General features: G+C 45.4%; 1 protein-coding gene across 3 annotated transcripts in view; it reads left to right on the top strand.

Moving 5' to 3' along the window:
- Positions 1–17,884, top strand: part of TTBK1 (tau tubulin kinase 1) — a 97,695-nt gene that overhangs the window by 11,837 nt on the left and 67,974 nt on the right. For all 3 annotated transcript variants that reach the window (XM_063391746.1, XM_063391745.1, XM_063391744.1), the window contains exons 2-3: positions 3,499–3,657; positions 10,909–11,056. In XM_063391746.1, coding sequence (XP_063247816.1) covers positions 3,550–3,657; positions 10,909–11,056 — 256 coding nt within the window. In that variant the 5' untranslated portion in view covers positions 3,499–3,549. The remainder of the gene's footprint in view (positions 1–3,498; positions 3,658–10,908; positions 11,057–17,884) is intronic.

Genomic DNA, 17,884 nt, shown 5'->3' with positions numbered 1-17,884 from the left:
CTTAATAAGGTGGTGAGAGACAGAATTCCATAGCTTTGTTCTGCTGTTTGATGACCATCTCACGTCTGAGGAGTTTTGAGCTTGATGTGTGTGGGAGTGTGGCTGTATTTTGGCCACTCCAGCTGTGGTACACTGGGACTGAAGCAAGCCAACACAGGAAAGATCTCCTATATTCATTAGGAATTCCCACAGGGTGTGCTTGGTATTTATAAGTTTAATTTTAAGAATGCTATAATTGTGTGAAATGAGGAAATGTTTCTTCTAATAAAGCTGTTTAAAATCTTGCTTACATGAAAGAGAAACTTTTAAGATTGGTGGTTGGGGTCTGTATGTGAGACTTTTCCCATTGATTCTTTATTTTCTGTTCTCTGACCACCTTGAAGAGCTAAAGAAGACATGTATATTACATATACACTCCTTCTGCTGGAAATACCTCACCAAAACACAAGTTGGGCCATACTGACTCACACCACAGGTCCAGCTGGGCCAGTATCCTGACCTGATTTGGCCAGGAATGGGTATCTAGGATAGAGAATAAATGCTGCAAAGGCATGTGAAATGATGCCTCAGACTGCTCTTGGCACTTGCAGTGATCTGGGGAACAAGGGGGTTTTTGTGTTTCTTTTATTATGAATGCCATGACTAAATTTATAAAGCTTATATGTTTGTGTAGTTGGCTGAAGGAGCTATCAGTATGGAAGAGCTGATTTCACACTTCCTCACGCTGAGGTTGGCCAAGAAATGGAATTTGGTCCTGCTGTTGTCACTGTTTATTTCTCAGCTGCTTTCCTTTGTGTTTCACTTGCTCTTTCTAGGAAGGCAGTTCTAGAGCATCTTGGGCTTGCTGGACTTCATGGGTCAGGCGTACAAGAATTTCTTGATATCCTGTCCATTTCCTACAGGAAGAGACAACCTGAAAGTTCTTGTTTTCACAGTCACTGTGCTTAAAATGATGTCTATTCATATTCAGTGCTTGATGCATTGTAAAGGGAAGGAGGCTGGCGCAGTGTCTGGGTTGAAGATGCTTGGGTAACATTGAACCTGCAGCAATGATGCTTTCTGCTGTGTGCAGGAGAGGAGAGGTGCTGCCTTACCCCTCTCCCCCTGACCATCTCTTGCCTTTCCCTTCTGTGCTGATGGTTTCTGCACAAAGGCACCTTCATTCCTGCTTTTGCCCCTCGTGATCCTCCTGGGATTTTAGGTTGATGTGTTGTATCTTGCTATGGATGTAGGTAATGCTCGGCCCATAGGCCTGAGCATGTTTCTGCACTGTTTGTACTACCTCAGGAGTAAAGTTGGGATTTGTGCTGCTACTGTGACCTAAAACAGCTTGGAATTTGTTTCAGACTGTAGTTAAATTGGCATTTGCTTTGGCTGCATTATATCTGGTGATACCAGGGCACATCTGTAAACTTAGTTCTGCAATTCCACGTTGCCAAAGGGCTGCTGTTCATGCTATTGCCCAGGAGGATTTAATTCTCTTTCAAAGCTAGATTCCTTCAAATAAGAGACATGATATCTTTGTACATATGAGTTAAAATTTTGATAAAGGGAAGTGGAATAGTGACCAGGGAAGGCAATTGTACGTTGCCTGGCTTTGAGTGCTTGTGGATTTGATGCTCAGTCTCTCCTCTGAAATTATTCCTTAGGATTATTTTTCAGTCACCAGACTGAAATCTTACTGTGCACGTGCATCGCCAAAGGGATGTGAAGAGACCTTCAAGAATAGGGAGGGGATGCTGATTTCTGTGTCAGTGTGTGTAGCGTTCAAAGTTGGGGGCAGTCTGTAATGAAGTAACTTTTCTTTAAATGCCAGAAGCAAAGCCAACATTGAGGGAGGTTTTTGCAGGGGTTCTGTCCTGTGTCCCCCTGATGTGCAGGGAGGAAGGTTTGTGCTCAGTGCTCACTGGTAGCTTGGGGATGGCTGGTTCAGGTGCTCTGGTGGGCATAAAGGAACTTGGGAATGGCATTCCACTTCCTCAGTAGAGGAAGCACAAATGTTGTGCTGCCAAACACAGCAGGTACTTTCTCTCTGCAGTTTCTTACTTCAGTACTCAATGATTGAAAGCACAGCTACCCCATACAGATGCTGGACTCGTTCAGTGAGAATTTGGAACATTTTGCAGCACCTTTCTTCTGAATCTCTTTAATACTCAGTTTTTTCTTATTTCTCTTCTATCATTTTGATTGTCCTTTAGCAGCTGTTGGATTGAACATTTCTCAGCAGACCTCTTGCTGAGTTAGTCTGCTGCTTTTTTTTTTTTTCATATAGTTATCTTCTATATCTGGAACGAAATCTTCTTTTGTGAAGATTTTTATAAGATCTCTTTGAGATCTTTTCTTCATATTTTGTTTGATCATCCTTTGTCTTGTACTTTTGACATAGTTCTGTCTGCTGCTTCCTTGTGCACCCTACATGCTGGCCACTTCATAGCCTTCCCTCTGTCCTTTCATTGCTAGAGAATGAATTCTTTTCTCTACTTGAGCTCATAATTAACTGGTAACTTTTTTCCCCTTTTTTTGGACCTGAAGAAATGTGATGGTTGAGTGACCAACTCAAGTATTTTTTTTTAAATGGTATTTATGTTATTGATCTAAGTCTGCAACCAGAGTGCTACAGTAACACTCATATCTGGAAAGGAAAATACTCATATTTTTGGAGAATGACAATAGAATTGCTAAGATCCATGCTCAGTAAAAGATGCAGCCTGCTTCTAAACCCAGTAAAATATCTGAGCGAGATCTTTTATTAGGCCTGTTTCATTCATTTTCTTCTAGGAAAGCTGAGTTAATGTGTTTCTGAAAGTCATTTTTGCAGAAGATTTGTAACAAAAGACCCTTAAAATTAATATCAACATAGGCTATCTGGAACGCTGTATAAAGGCAGAAAAAAGGGGCAAGATGAACACCACAGGCACAAGTTATCTCTCTGTGTTTTAATTTGATCATCTTTTGCACTGTGTGTAGGGTGTGAGGAGGACTGAAATTCCACCTGGCTGAAGCCTTTTCTGACGTTCCCCGTCTGCCCTGCGTGGCTGTTCACTGCAGTGAGGGGTCTGGAACCCTGGCCCTGTGCAGTTCTTCTGCCCTGTTCACACTTTCCATGCTTATTTAGGAGTGCCACACCTCGCAAACCTTTCTGATTTGTGCTGGGTGTCATCCAATGCAAGCCATAAGAGCTGCTGAGGCGGCAGCTGCTCTGCTAGAGCAAGGCTTCCTTGCCTGGTAACAGGAAGAGCCCTGGCAACATTTTGGTGTTGGATTCTGGGGTCCTGCATGGTGGCCCTGGTGACTGTCACCCTTGAGGTGGTGCTGCTGACTTGGAGCAGGGTTGTGTCTGCCAGGTTTTGCATGGAGTGAGCTCAGGTGTTTGGAGTCTGCCCTCTTTCCTAGGAGGCTGGTTCTGATTCAGCCACAAACAAGACTCTGGAAGTGCAGCTTACACTGTGACCTGTACAAACGTTGTCATTTATTCCCCCTGCTCCTTTTTTCCCCCAGATAAATGGCTCATCTAAACTGGGAGCTCCTGGAATACTCTCTGGCTGGCAAATGCAGTGCCTAGCAGCAGTCATCAAGGACGAACCAAACATGAGTGGTGGAGGGGAGCAGGTCGACATTCTCCCGACCAACTACGTGGTCAAAGATCGCTGGAAAGTGGTGAGTAGCTCTGGCTGGAATGGCCAAACAGACCTCTTTGTCCTCCTCCTGCAGTACTGCAGCTCCCCTGCTTCATCCTGGCCTCTGGCAAGCACAGTGCAGTGTAGGGTTTGACAAGTTAGCAAGATACCACAGCAAGAAGGGTTTGAGAGTGGTGTTTTCAGGAGGCTAAAGCTGCCAAGGATTTTTAGGCAGAATTGAACTGTGCAGCAGACTGAATAACCTTTTAGTAGGGTTACTTAGATTTCAAACTTGGATTTCAAATTACTGTGGCAAATACTACAGACGTGACTATAAATAAATTACATTACAATAAAATAATGTAAAACCAAATGTTCTGGGTTGGAATGTCAGCTGCTTCGAGAGTCAGAAAGTCCATGATTAGCTAGCTGGTTCAACTTCTGTGTAAATTTATTGGGATGCTTCTTAAAACTATATAATCATGTGTTAAGCATTTTAGTTCTTGTCTCATCTGTTGTGCAAGCTGGACAGGCTTTGCTTTCAAAATGCTGAAAAAACATTTATGTCCCATATATACCATTGTCTCAGTGTTTAACTGGGCATACCAGTCCTCTCTGAATCATTAAACTCCCAGCAGCAGCCCCACTAGTTTGAACTACAAGTGATTTGCAACAGGAGCAAAAGTTGAGTTGAGTTGTTCTTTGTGCTGACTGGCTGTGGTACAGTGGCCCTGTGAGTTTTACAGTGGAGTGTGGAGAGCTTGGAACTCTGAATTCACTTCAGTTCCAGGCTGTGGAGAAGTTATTTTTCAATAGCCTACTTCAGACAAAACATTATCCTTTCATTAAACCCAGGCCTGTTCTTGTTGCTCCCCATTGCCTGTGTCTCGTCACTTTGTTCCAGCTTTCTCCCCAGCCTTTGCTTTTCTGTCTGGCCTCTTGCTGAACAGCTTGTTTGTATTTAAGCAATTCAAATTGTTCTTTGTTCTCTGGCTTCTTGGGAGCAGATGGAGAAGCTGAGGTTTCTCCAAGATGGAGACAACCCCTGTGCGCAGCCCAAAGCCTTGCTGTGCTCCTGCAGCTCGGAACTGGAGCACGTGGACTTGTTTGGGAGGGATGATCCATGGGCAGGTGAACTGACACAGGGCTTCAAACGTGCCCTGTGCTTACCAGTGTCTCAGAAAATAATGGTTGCAGCTTTTATCTGTCTCTCCCTGCACGAATGGAAGTTTCCCCAGAGCCTGGAATTTGGTGAGGTTGGTGCATGTTCTTTGCCGAGCTGGATTTCAGCCCTCTCCTGATGCCTTGGCTTCAGGTGCACGATTGGGAATACTCATTGCTCCTTAACATGAGGAAGGACTGGTTTACACTGAGGGTGGCAGAGAACTGGAACAGGCTGCCCAGGGGGATTGTGGAGTCTCCCTCTCTGGAGACATTCCAGACCCATCTGGAGGGGTTCTTATGTCACCAGCTCTGTGTGACCCTGTCAGGACAGAGGGGCTGAACTAGGTCATCTGCAGAGGTCTCTTCCAACCCCAACAGTTCTGGGATTCTCTGTTCTCCTTTACCTTGGCTAACTTTAGCTTGTACCATTCCTTATTAGTCAATCCTGGAGTTTCTCCTTCCTAGACAGGAGTGCTAAAGCTTCTGTAAATGATGGGATTATTTTTGTAACAAAGTCTAAACAAAGTAACTTTGTTCTTGGCAACAGCAGAACTCTTACAAGCACCAAAAACTCCAAATAAAGTCTAAAATATGCTCAGTGGTGCTCACAGGGAACATTTCAAGCCAATTTTGAAGTTGGGATTCAGCCCTTTATTGTTGCATGGGTCTGTGACTGGGGCCCACTAGAAGCTCTGCCCACTAACTCTGCCTTAGTAAAGATAGAAATGCGCAGCTGTATTGTCAACAACAACCACCTCTAATTAGAGGAATAACCTTTTATGTTTTATAATGTCTCACAGTAGCCCTAAATACTGCAGTGAGGTAACTTTCCCCACTTGAAGGCTCTCAGAAATGACATGACTTGCTGAAGGCTGTAAATAGCAATGAGAAATCTTTTTTCCCAGCTGAGTGGAGCTGGGAATTTGACCGTGTGCTAGCTGACTTGTGCATTGTGAATCTTCATTGAACAGTCATTCCCCCACACCAAACAAAGTGTGACATGCAGACCCATTCCTCTGAGGCAGGCCTTCTGTGCCTTCCCCTTGCTTTAGCTGGTATGGGACCAGTCAGAACAACAGGCTGTGGGGGGCTTGGAGTAATCTGGAAAAATGATGGAAATAGTTCTAGTGGCCCAGGGAAATGGACAGTAGAGGACCAAGTGACAAGGAGAAAGGGACTGCACCTTGGAGTGAGCATGCAGCTGTCATATCAGGAGTAGCATTTTTTCCTTTTGTCACGCAGTCTAACCCAGAGTGTGCCAGCTGTATGGTGCAGTCTGCTGTGGCTGATGGATCCTGCTCCAGCACGTGTGTGGCACGTTTGAGTCATGCTGGGGTGCCACTGCCAGAAGGTGTTTTGTCCTCCCAATGTCTCTGGCTGGGCATCTGCTTGAACCTTGGAGCTCTCAGAGCTGGCACACCTCCATTATTGAGCTGATTTCTAATTTTAGATGGGTGTAATGTATTCCCTGAATTCCTTTCCTCCCTTCTGTTGGCTGACAAAGCTTTGACGAATGAAGATGGTAGTTCTCTGCTCTTAGCCTGTTGGTGGTTCATTTTCCTGTCTCTCCAAGTCAGTCAAGTTTGGCTGTGTGACAGCAGTAATATTTTTGTTCTTATTTATGAGAAAAGACATGGACAGGGTGTGTTTAGTATTTTTATCGAAACTTGTAGATTTAGAAGTGTTCTTATTAGTCCTTCTTTCCCTGTAGATGTTTCTGATGCTTTGACTAGATGAAATTTAGGCAGTGCTGGAGCCACGTGGCATTTGCTGCCTCCCCAGAGGGTCTTGATCCGCGTGTGCTCTGAATGATGTGAACAGCTTTGTTCAGGGGAGGGAACCAAGTCAAATGTAACTTGTTCTTGCTTTGAACTAGGTAGGGATGTTAAAGCTGAATTTGGATGTATCTCTTTATTTCACATAAATGCCTTTTCCTGGGGATCCACAAGTGACACTTATTAGCAAGACAGAGTTGGCAGCTCCTGCGCCGAGCTTTGAACACAAGTGATGACTCGTGTACATGTGTATGTTCTTTTGCTAGGTGCAATCCATGTTTTGTTTTCTTTCTGGTTTCTGAGCTTCTTGATCTGAAGCTTTCCTGTTTGCATTGGAAACCTTGCTGGAAACCCCACAAGACTTTTGTGGCTTCTTTGCCTTGCCTTGTTTAGAAAGGCCACTTAGGATTCCGAGAGGGAACCTGGGACAAGCAAGGTTCTTTGTCAGACTTAGGGCCAGTTTTGGTCTCGCTCTGAATTGCTTTAAGTGGGCTTTGACAGGTCTTCAGATGATTTAGAATGTGACTGGCTGAGTTTTTGATTGGCTCCTCAGTTCATGCCTGTTTTACAAGAGTTCGTTTCCCTTGAGATCCGATCCAGTCCTCCTAAGGAAGTGGGGTGGACTCTGGAGAGCTTGAGCAAAGGTCAGCTGATGAGGCCTACTGGGCATTTCTGGATCAAGGAGCCCGTGGAGTGGGGTTGCAGGCTTGGCCATACAAGTGCTCCTAGAGGACAACCACAGTGGTCACTCTTTGACCTTGTCAAATCTTTGAAGCCTGTAGATGACAGCCTTGACCATGGCTGAGTTCACTAAAGGTTGCTGGTTTGCATTTGGTCCTTTGACCTGGATTTAGAGCCCACTTTCCTTTACATTGCCACCAATCCTGACACCAAACCATTCCCGCCTTGATCCTGGAATGCTATCCTGGGAAGGTCTAGTCCTTATATAATATCCTTGGAAGGCAGACTTTATTTAGAGCAGTGGTGTTGTATGTGCTTCTGGAATAAAAGATTAAATCTGTATTCATGCCTATTTTTGGCTGGGGTTGTGTGTTGCCTTGGTTTTATGCACTGTGTCTGAAAGTACTGATTCTTGCTTAGTGAGAAGGCTGCAGCGTGCTGTTGTTGTTTTGGGGTTTTTTTAGTAGGCTTCAGAAGACTGTGCTACAAGAGTCTTTTCCAGGATAGATCCAGTGTATTTCAGAATATTTGAAGGGACTTCAAAGGGAGCCATCTGTGTCCTGTGTAACTGCTGATGGTCTGTGTCCAAGTTCAGATACCCTGTTTGATCGGGTGAGCTGTGCCTGGATTCCACAGCCTGGAGTAGACACTTGGACACCCAGCGCACGCAGGGGCTCGTGCAGTTGGGTGGAACAAATGAATCCTGCTGGTGTTGGCAGCCTGTATCCCTGTCATAGCTGCAAGTGGGCTCTAGAAGGTAGGAAACAGGACCAGAAGAGAATATCCCAATGCAGTGAGGTTTAATGTGAGCTGATGACTCATGATGGCCACTTAGGGGATTCTAGGTAGATGTTTCCTTGGCTTGGTGTTGGAAGTTTGATCACTGGTTTGGGGTTTTTGAGTGCTGTGTGTCCATCTCTCCTTTAGAAGGCTGTCCCGAGTTCACCCTAGGAAGTGAACTCCCCTGGAGCACACAGACAGTGAGGCAGTGGATGTGTCATAGCCCCTGACCTCAGCCAAGACCTTGACTTACAACAGCTGGCACTGGAGCAAAGCAAAGGGAATGGCTGCTCAGGGCCTCTGGATGTCGCTGAAAAATCGAGAAGTGTGGCAGTGCTGGTGGTGATGTTGAATAGATGGTGCCATCTGGTCTGCTGGGAAAAGTATGCCGGAGAATAACTTCCGTAGGAGTGTGAGCAAGGATGCAAAGAGGCAAAGGCAGCTTTGCCAGCCTTCCATTGGCTGGAATGTGTGTGTAAAATCAGTTTTCTGATTCCGCAGAAGCTTTGCTCTTGATCTCGTGTGATCTCCTGTCTGTAGACCTTTGTGTCCTCCAGTTTGGCTGTTTTGCCAGATGTGCGGTCTCAGTGTTGTACTTTTTTTCCTGAGCCTGCTCCTCGGATGCTTGCATTCCTTGGCATTTTCTGAGGTAGCAGTCCTAGCCTGTGCTTAGTTTTTCCAGACTCCTGGTCAGTCTTTTACTTCTAAATAAATTCCTAATTCTGTGAGAGCTTCTAGAGTGAGGTGTTCAGTATTGGGCATCATACATGACTGTACCTTCCTACAGATCTTACCCAAGTCATATCACTGCGTTGTTCCATTTGTGTTGTGGTACATTTGCATTTTCACAGCTGTGTTGGGCCATCAGAGCTGTTCCTGTTAGGGCCAGTGAGTGGAAAAGGACTATTACGTGTCTGTGCTGGCCCACCAGTACTTCTCCCCAGATGTATTTCCTGAATTAACCTACTCAGTGAGAAGTTTGGGTAGCCTATGTTTTCTCCATCCCAGTTATGCTGTGTTGTATTTTTCACTGTTGACTTTTGCTTGTTATCTTAGCCACTTTCTGCCTGAGAGTTTTTCAATCTTCCTCAAAGTCCCTCCAGATCCCAGTTTACCTTTTTGCCCTCTGCTGCTTTTACTGTCCCTTTCCCTTTTTTATTAATATATCAGACACCAGAAGATCTTGTGTACTGAATCCTGAGTTATTAACAGACATATTGTTGCTGTGCTGAATGTGGCCCTGTTTTGAAAGAAAGCTTTTTAAGAGCCAGCTCACTTAGTGTGAATTTCCAAGGGGAAGTAGGGCTGCACTGTAACAATTCATGAATAATCTGTGGTGACCTAGTTATTGGCTGTTTACTGTGTGAATACGCCTGCTTGGCCCTGTGGAAGGTCATGAGGAAAAGTGACACGAAGCTGCTCTGGACAGCAGCTTCAAAAGGGTTATCAAGTAATGGCTTCAGAGACAAGACAACACTTCCTTCTTCATGTACAACTGTCTTTCTTGACCTGGGAGCAAGAAATCAGATTATTTGTGTCACCTTTGGGAGGAAAAAACCTACCCTTGGTCAGCAGGACCTTTTGTGCAACAGACTGCACAAAATGCACAGGACAGGCCTTTGGTGGTACTGAAGACACAAAATATCATCTAAACCTCGTTAAACATTGTGTAAGATCTGTGTTTGACTGCCTGTCTGACCGAACCTTCTTTTCCTCTCTGTGTTAGTGCTGCTGTTGGGAAGAAATGGCCCTCAGGACTTCCAGAGCAGCTCTTAACAGAGGGAACACAAAATGCTGAGGGGCAGGGCTGCAGCTTGGTGCAGTGACCAAGTGCTAAGCAGATCAAGGGAGCTCTCATCTCTCTCTGCTGTAAACCTGAGTTTCCTCCTGGGCAGCACAAGCAGGCTTTAAATATATCTAAGAGAAACAAATGTAAAATGATTTTCCTGGCATAGACATTCTCTTGCAGCCCATGAGGAGTCTGTATTGTACATGGTTATATATAGCTATGTGCACATGTGCTGTCAAGTCTCAGCAGAAGGAGGATCAAGGTATCACCTTCTAGGAAAGGCAGGGGATCCTGACTTGCTCTCTGAATGGGAGGCTACTCTAGACAATCTATCTCTAGAGGATACATATCAAATATGCTGAAACTTGGACATCTGTAACTTTGCGTTTGCCAACTGAAGTCACGGATTCCTATTGTGAAACAGTCTTTCATTTTGCTCAGAGACACAAAAAGCATAACTTGATTTGGTTTCAACCTAAAGAGAACAAGAGATTGAGAAAGAATGGAGTTGTACTGGTGGCTTGTACACAACTGTCTTGAGGTAATGCTGTTGGCAGTTGTTTGAAATGTGACTCTGAAGTAACTTCATTACCAGAGCAGGTAAAGCTTCTTGTAAAAGATTCTGGGGGATGTGTTGTTCTGTTTTTAAAGTCCTTTAAATAAAATGTAAACTTCTTTTAACTTATTTCTTGAAACATTAGTTCCAACTCACATGGTTATGTTTTACTGCAGAGATGTGTTTGTTGGGGGGGAATGACAATTTTCATCTACCACGGTCTGGACAGTGGTTCTGCTGTCTCCTTTGAAGGGTCTTTCCTTGAATTTTGCCAAGAACATCACGGAGGCAATAGGCAATATCATTTGCTTTTAAAGGTGTCACATTGTCATGGCTTGCTCTTTGTTGGTAGAGCAAAGGATTTATACATAGCACAGTCAAGTGGGTAGTGGACTCCTGCCAAGCTGTGCAGGGAAGGGATTCAGGCCCAGCACAGACTGGGAGCTGAGCTTGTTCTCCCTAGGCAGTCCAGGAGCTGGCTTTGTGAGAGCCAGCCCGGTGTTCCCTCCTGTGTGCCCTGTACCAAACCTCCTTGTGCTTTTCCAGCTGAAGAAGATCGGTGGAGGAGGCTTTGGCGAGATCTACGAGGCGATGGATTTGCTGACCCGGGAGAATGTGGCCTTGAAGGTGGAATCAGCTCAGCAGCCCAAGCAAGTCCTCAAGATGGAAGTGGCTGTCCTGAAAAAGCTGCAAGGTAAGGCAAAAAGCCCTTTGTGCGTGTTAACACTTGGAATCCCAAGTTGCAAATGATTTTTAAGATTTTCTCTTCAGCTTCCATCTAAAAGTGATGTCACATTAAGCCATCCAGCTCAGAAAGTTGTTACATTTTGCAGCTCAAGTGAGATCCAACAGCAGGGACTGTTTTGCCTGCCAGGATATAGGGACAATGAGGAGACCTAGACTGAAGTGTGGGTCCACTGGTGTGTGCAATCTAGTGATACAGATTAGAAAATAAGGAATAGAAGAAGCAGTGTCTAAGAAATGAGGTTGCCTCCCAGAGGACCTGGAGCACTGAAGCAAGACAGAGTCTCCAAGTAAAATGGTTGACTAGTAGAGGAGTGCAAAAAGTGGACAGCAAAGTGTAGGCAAACTGACTATTAGCAAACTTTTCGTGTAGCTCACTGTCCCGAAGGGAAAGCGTGAAGTGATGGGCGTGTCTCAGTGAGGCTCCAAGGGAGCTGCTGTCTTGATGCACTTGTTCCTGGCTGAAGGAGGGGGGCTTCTGCTAAAAAGATTGTCATGGAGGAGTTAAACAGGGAATTTCTACATCTGCCTTGGAGGAACTGAGAGCTTCTGTTGGCTGAAGGGCGGCGTTGTGCATGGATTTCCTTTTTAAGGCAAAGCCAGCTATTGCCAGGTACAGTGTTGTGTGTTATTGTATAATACACGTTTGAAGGGATGTTCCTTTCTGCAGGATTCCCACTTGGGCTGAGGAAACACCTGCTGAAGCAGTGAGTAGGATCCTTATCACCAGGGCTTATGCTTCAGAGATCATGTTGTGCCCCTATGAGTCTGTGCCTTTGCCTTTGTACCAAATGTGCAGAGAGATGATGGAATTGGAGGGTGAGACTCGCAGGCCTTGTGAAGTGAGTTACTCAACGTTTGTGACAGATCACCTCTAGATAAGACAGTGAATTATTTTTGAAGGTCAGATCATTTTCCACATTTCAGCTCTCCCAAGAGGAGGGCTGATAAGGCCTCGTTTGAATACTCTGGTTTGTAATAGATGCAGCCGAGCTGTGTAAAGCAAAAATCAGCTCAGGTCATTATGAGGACTCCTGTTGATCTGTGAAAGGCCTGGACACACAATCACCCAGAGAGCAGCAGAGTGGGTGTCTGAGTTCTGAACACACTGCCAGTGAGGGCAAGCAAGGCTGTGATTGAGGGGTTTTTGTTGGGTTGTACACTTGAAACTGCTCTGAACTGAGTGAGGGTTTGAGTGTGTAGAAAGATGGATTTCAGAGTGCCACGAGCCAATGCTGTCATGCTGGCCAGTGCCAATAGGTGCTGCTTCCAGGGCAGGGAGTGCTGGAAAAGCATGCCCTGAAATCACTAAACTAGGACTAGCATCAGAAAATGTGCAAGGTGTTGACCAAAATCTGTGTTTATTTCTGGAAGATTGTTGAGAGTACCAAATGCTTGAGAAAACGCCCACATTTGTGTACAGGATGATGCTGGTGACTGGGGAGAGGGAGTGGTGGTGTGTGGAGCTAGGAAAAGCCCCTTGGCAAAGCAGTCAGTAAATCTTCAGGGAAGGGACAGCAAAGACAGGAAGCAGAATTGGCTGTGCGTCAGCTATCCTGCTTGTAAGAATGACAAATAACTTCAGCCGTGGTTTTACAAATCAAGCTGTTCTGTGAGGAATTCAGCTTTTTTTGGTTGAAGGTTAATCCCCGAATGCTTTACTGAAATAAATGATCAAGTTAAAATAAGAAATTGGGTTGAGAGCATGGGGAATCGCTTATTGTGTATGTTTTCACTGTGAGTGTTGCAAAGAGGTGAGAAACACTTCAGAAAAGGGAGATGATGCTGCCTTTTTCCAACAGTTGGTGGGTGGAGTAAGTTTTTGGTATTGCCATAGGTGATACGGTCAGTTCATGGATTTACCGATGAAAAGCAAGGGGCCAACGTTGACTGAAATTCCTCTGTACTTTTCTGGTGGAATTGAAAATTGCAGACCCTCTTAAATATAGTGCAGCTTTATTGTTTTCTATTTAGTTGTCACACCAGCCTTAAAGAAAAAACGAGCTGCTGCTCTTTGCAGAGCTTGTGTGGAGCATCCTGCAAGCTGCTGGAGTGTGGCAGAGTTTGGGCTAGAGAAGGTTCACCACTGGCCCATCCTGCAGACCTGGATTAGGTACAGCCTGGCCTTTGTGTGCAGCAGCTCCTGGTTGGTGGGGGCTGCAGGCTGTTGGGAACAATTGGCCTTTCTGGGACAGTTTGTGGAATTCCTGACCAAACTGCCAAATCTGTTCACTGTCTCGGGGCTGTGAAGCACCAGCAGTGGTGCCCTTTTGTGCTTTGTGTGAAACACAATTGAGAAGTCACTTTATAGAGTTTCTTGCTCCACCAGGTGATGAGCTGAAGCCTCAGTTGTCCTGTTGTTGCACCTTTACCCAAGAAGTTTTTAGCAACATTTGTGTCTTTTTCTTGCCTTCCATAGACTTTAATAGTCAAAATTGAAACCTTCTGGTCCCACAAAATTTCTGTAGATTATTTTCTTGTTCAGGCTGGACTTGCAGGGCTCAGGACATTCTGTCTGGTGCTGTTCTATCTGGACAATTTTAATCAGAGCATCACAAGATAGCTTTTATTTTAATCCTTATGAAGCACTGTTTGCCTTACACTGTCTTGCTACACTACACAGAATTACACTACCAGGGTTGAAAATCTTACCAATCACAAATTCAGAAACTGTTTCAGGGCTATTTTGGGCACATCTGCACAGTGAACTAGTGCATGAATACAGCTTCTCTGTGACAATATTTCTGTGCCAAGCCCTCACTAGTGAAACTAAGTGTGGCATTTGTGTGATTGTACCATTTGCACACCATTTTGGGGTTTTATACCTTGCAGTTGGAAACCAAGTCTGAGCTGCACTGGCAGAACACTTCCTGCAGATTCCTCCAGCAGGGGAGGTCGCTGGTTTAATTGTACCTGCCGGTGTTTTGCGGTGTAGACAAGCCTTTGGGTGACATGTGTTAAAAAGTAAATGGAAATAAGATGTGTGTGGCTAAGTGGGTGAGTAACTGGCATATCCAGAGAGCAGGAAAGGCTGTGGCTGGGCTCTCTGTGTTTCAGCCTCTTGGGCAGTGTCTCTGTTAGTGAGCAGTGCAGTACCTGCAGATCAGCGGGTAGCAGCACTTGCTCACGCCTGTACGTGTCCAGCAGATGTGGCTTGGAGACTTTACACTAGAAACCTCATGGCTCTGGGGGGTTTTGCTTTGGGTTAGTTCTGATCTACCCTCCTGTCTGAGGAGACATTTGTTGGTTTGGGCTCTGATTTAGGATTTGGGGACTACGTGGTATGCTCCTGAAATAGAATTTCATGGTCTGTTTGCTCAGAGAAAACCTTACATGACCCAAGGCCACTCTGGGAATGCTGACACGTGGTAGTTGTGATGATTTAGGGCAGTATGGGGGCTTTCTTTAAAACCTCATTGCTTTTATAAACCAGGACTCTGAGGCTTCTGGGATTTTTTTGAATCATGACGAGAAAAAATGTGATGGTTTCCTATCACTGAACATGTGGAAGGGGGAGTACTGTCACATCTGGATGAGCAGATGTTTTTCCATCTCTCAAGGTTTTTCTAACCTTTTGAAATACAAATGGACAGCACCTGCCTGCTTTCTCTGTGATGTTTTTTCTGATGTTGGATTTGCTGTGGAGCAATATTCAGCTGCAAAGGAGCATCAGTACTGCCCAGACTCAGTTTCCTATCTGAGGTCTTTGAGGTTAATAAAAATGCCACATCTCAGTGAGAACAGCTCTGGCGTAGCTTTTGGGGTGCTTGGCTTGGGCCGTCCCTGTCAGTCTGCCTTTCCAACAGCAACCTTAACTGCAGGAATTGTAAATCAGCATCCCTGATTAAATCCAGTGGGCTGCTGCAGGGAGAGCTGTGGAAATCGTAGGTGCCAAACCAGGAATTGTGTTCTCTCTATGTGCTCACCTGGGGCTGTATGAGGCTCAGAAGCAGATGCTTTGAATTCAGAAGTGTTCTCCCTGTCCTTACCCACCTCTTCATAGGTGTCTCTGGGAGCACCCCGTGCAGAGCCCTGCACTGGGCTCTCTCACAAGGGGTGCATTTTGTATCCTTCTGGTCCATAGGCTCTCTGAATACGGATGTGGCCACAACATTGAGTCTCCTGTGCTGGGATTCTCTTTGGAGCAGCCCAGCAGATTGTAATTTAAAATGGCCAGATTGTGCTGGTGCTGAGCACTGTTCACTGTTCATCTGCAGCAGCAGTGTTGCCCTGGTGTGAGGCTACAAGGCCCTGAGTATTTGCTTTTGATCTCACTCGGCTGCCAGACAGTGCTGAGCTCTCCTCAGCGTGTTGTTTTCTTTGTCAATGCCTTCTTTCCAGTGTAACCAGTCCCATTGTGTAGGACTCTGATTAATATGACTCTGCAGTGCAGAGATCTTGTGCATATTGAGCAGTTGTGCAGGATGCAGCCTGGTCAGAGCAGCGCAGTTCCTGAGCACCTGATTTTGTTACAGCAGATAGTGAAGCCAGTCTGCACTGCTCCTTCCCTCTTTATTGCTGGGGGTTAGATGAGTTCCACAGCAGAGTAATGGCAGAAAACGAGCCTTGCTGTTCCTACTTGCCAGTCGTAGGGGTTTTGTTCTTACTACACATGTGAGTTTTTTGTGTTAAAGTGAGGTCTTGACTCTCTGTGATTCAGTTTGTTACTTTTGTAGACACAGTTGATATGTTTCTGCAATGTTTTGCTATGTGGATGTAAGCAAACTGTCTGCAAAGACTCGAAAGGAGAGTGAATTGCTCTTGTCAGGCTTTTAGGCCATCACAAGGTGGCAGATTCACAGATTTGCTGGAACGTGAGCCTCTCCACTTGGCACTGCATTTTCCCGTGTGGAAGTGTTTGAACGAACTGGCATTGGATACACGTTATTTCTGTGCTAACTATGGTGCCATTGGGTGGGGGAAGGTCATGGCATGGCTAGAAAAAGATTGAAACCACTTTTTTTGAGCCTGTGTTGAATTTTTGTTCCAGCTGTATTGTACCTTGACCTATGTGGGATCTGTTATCAGTTCTCTTCAAGTTGTTAGCTTTAGGAAACAATTAGAGGAAATTATGCCATGTAAGGTCAGGCAGTTTTACCTTTAATTGTTTGATTAGGGAACAATGACCAACCTTTTGGGTTATGTGTCCATTAGTTCATTGATTTATTACAGAAGCACTAGCAATCTTAACCTGGTTGATTCAATCCTAGCTGATTGCTGTTGAGTAATGTGTTCATTTAAGCCTTACTTCCAGCAGAGGATTTGTGTTCTTTGATGGTCAAAACTCCTTTGTCCAGCTGAGTTGACAAGTCCCTGAAGTCAGCTGGTGTGTCTGGCCAGAGGTGAAACTTGGTAACTGCAGAGGAGAGGAGTCTGTGTGAGCCAAGCTAAAGGTACCATTTCCGAGTCAAGTTAGAAGATGATGAAAATAACTCTCATTTCGTTTTCTAGTCTTGATGAATCCTCCATTTCTTTACAATATTTGTACAGAAGTTAATTCAGTATCCCCACAACACGAAACCTGTGATAAACTGATAAACCTGGCAGGCCAATGAAGAAGAGGATAGCTGTAAAATGCACACTAGAATGTGGAGCACTGAGAAACAACTGCAGCTTTGCAAATATCAGGAAGAGCAATTGTACAGCTACGAGTCCATAGCGTGCATATCACAGAGACCCCAGCAGTGCCAAGTGCTCAAGCAAGTTATGTTGTGCTCAGTGACCTCAGCACTTGGCTTTTCCCAGTGTGTGACACAGATCCAGGAGAAAATTTAGGCTCTTGGGGAGGATCTCTGGAGGTGTCCAGTACAAGCAGCAGATAAATACATCTGGTTGCCCTGGGCTTTTGTCAGAGAAGTTTTGAATAACCTCCAGAGATGGAGATCCCACAGCCTCTCTGGGCCCCTGCTCCAGGGTTTCACCATCCTCAGGGAGGAATAAAGAAATCACACCTCATGGGAACTTGCCTTGCTGCAGCTCATGCCCAGTGCCTCTGTGTGTGCCTGTCATGGGTTAACCCCAGCTGGCACTAAGGACCACACAGCTGCTTGTTCAGCACCCCTGCCTCCAGGGATGGGGAGAACTGGGAAAATGTAAAATCCACGGGCCGAGATGAGAACAGTTTATTAACAGAAATAAGAACAATAACAGCAGTATGGAAAAGGGAGATGAGAAAATGCAAGGGGGCAATAAAACCCGAGCAGTACGAGCGATGCCCAGCACATTCCCTAGCAGTGGTCTGTGGCTCCTGTGGATATCCTGGCCCCAGTCTCTGTACTGGGCATGATGTGCCATGGTGAGCAATATCCCTTTGGCCCAGCTGTGCTCCTGCAAGGCCCCAGAAAACTCTTAATGAAGCTTTGAGCTGAGCTTGTGGTTGTTCGTGCACTCTTGATTTAGACACACAGGAGAAATACCAACAAGATCTTCTCAAGAGGTCAGAACAACAAGACAGGCTTTACTGGCACCTTCAGAAATCAGAACTTTGGCAAAAGGTTAGGAGCAGCATTCAATCAGCACCAAACACTTCTCAAAGCATTCACTTAGCCCACTCAGCTTCACAGGCTCTAAGCCCATTTGATTTTAAATTACTCCAAAAGAGGGAATTAGAAGAAAGAGAAGGACAGAAACAACACAGAAAAGGACACAGACCGCTACCAGCTCTGGGGTTCCACAAGGTTCAGCAGACAGAAACTCCAAAAGGAGGTAAGGCAGAGATGTGCTTGCCATTTCCTTGGCCTTAAATATGCCTTGCCTTCCTGGGTCCTTCCCCAGGTGG

Source organism: Prinia subflava, chromosome 2 (genome assembly GCF_021018805.1).
Source record: "Prinia subflava isolate CZ2003 ecotype Zambia chromosome 2, Cam_Psub_1.2, whole genome shotgun sequence".
NCBI classification, from domain to species: Eukaryota; Metazoa; Chordata; class Aves; order Passeriformes; family Cisticolidae; genus Prinia; species Prinia subflava.
The sequence above is the reverse complement of the archived record's forward strand: the minus strand, read 5'-3'. Positions and strand labels throughout refer to the sequence as shown.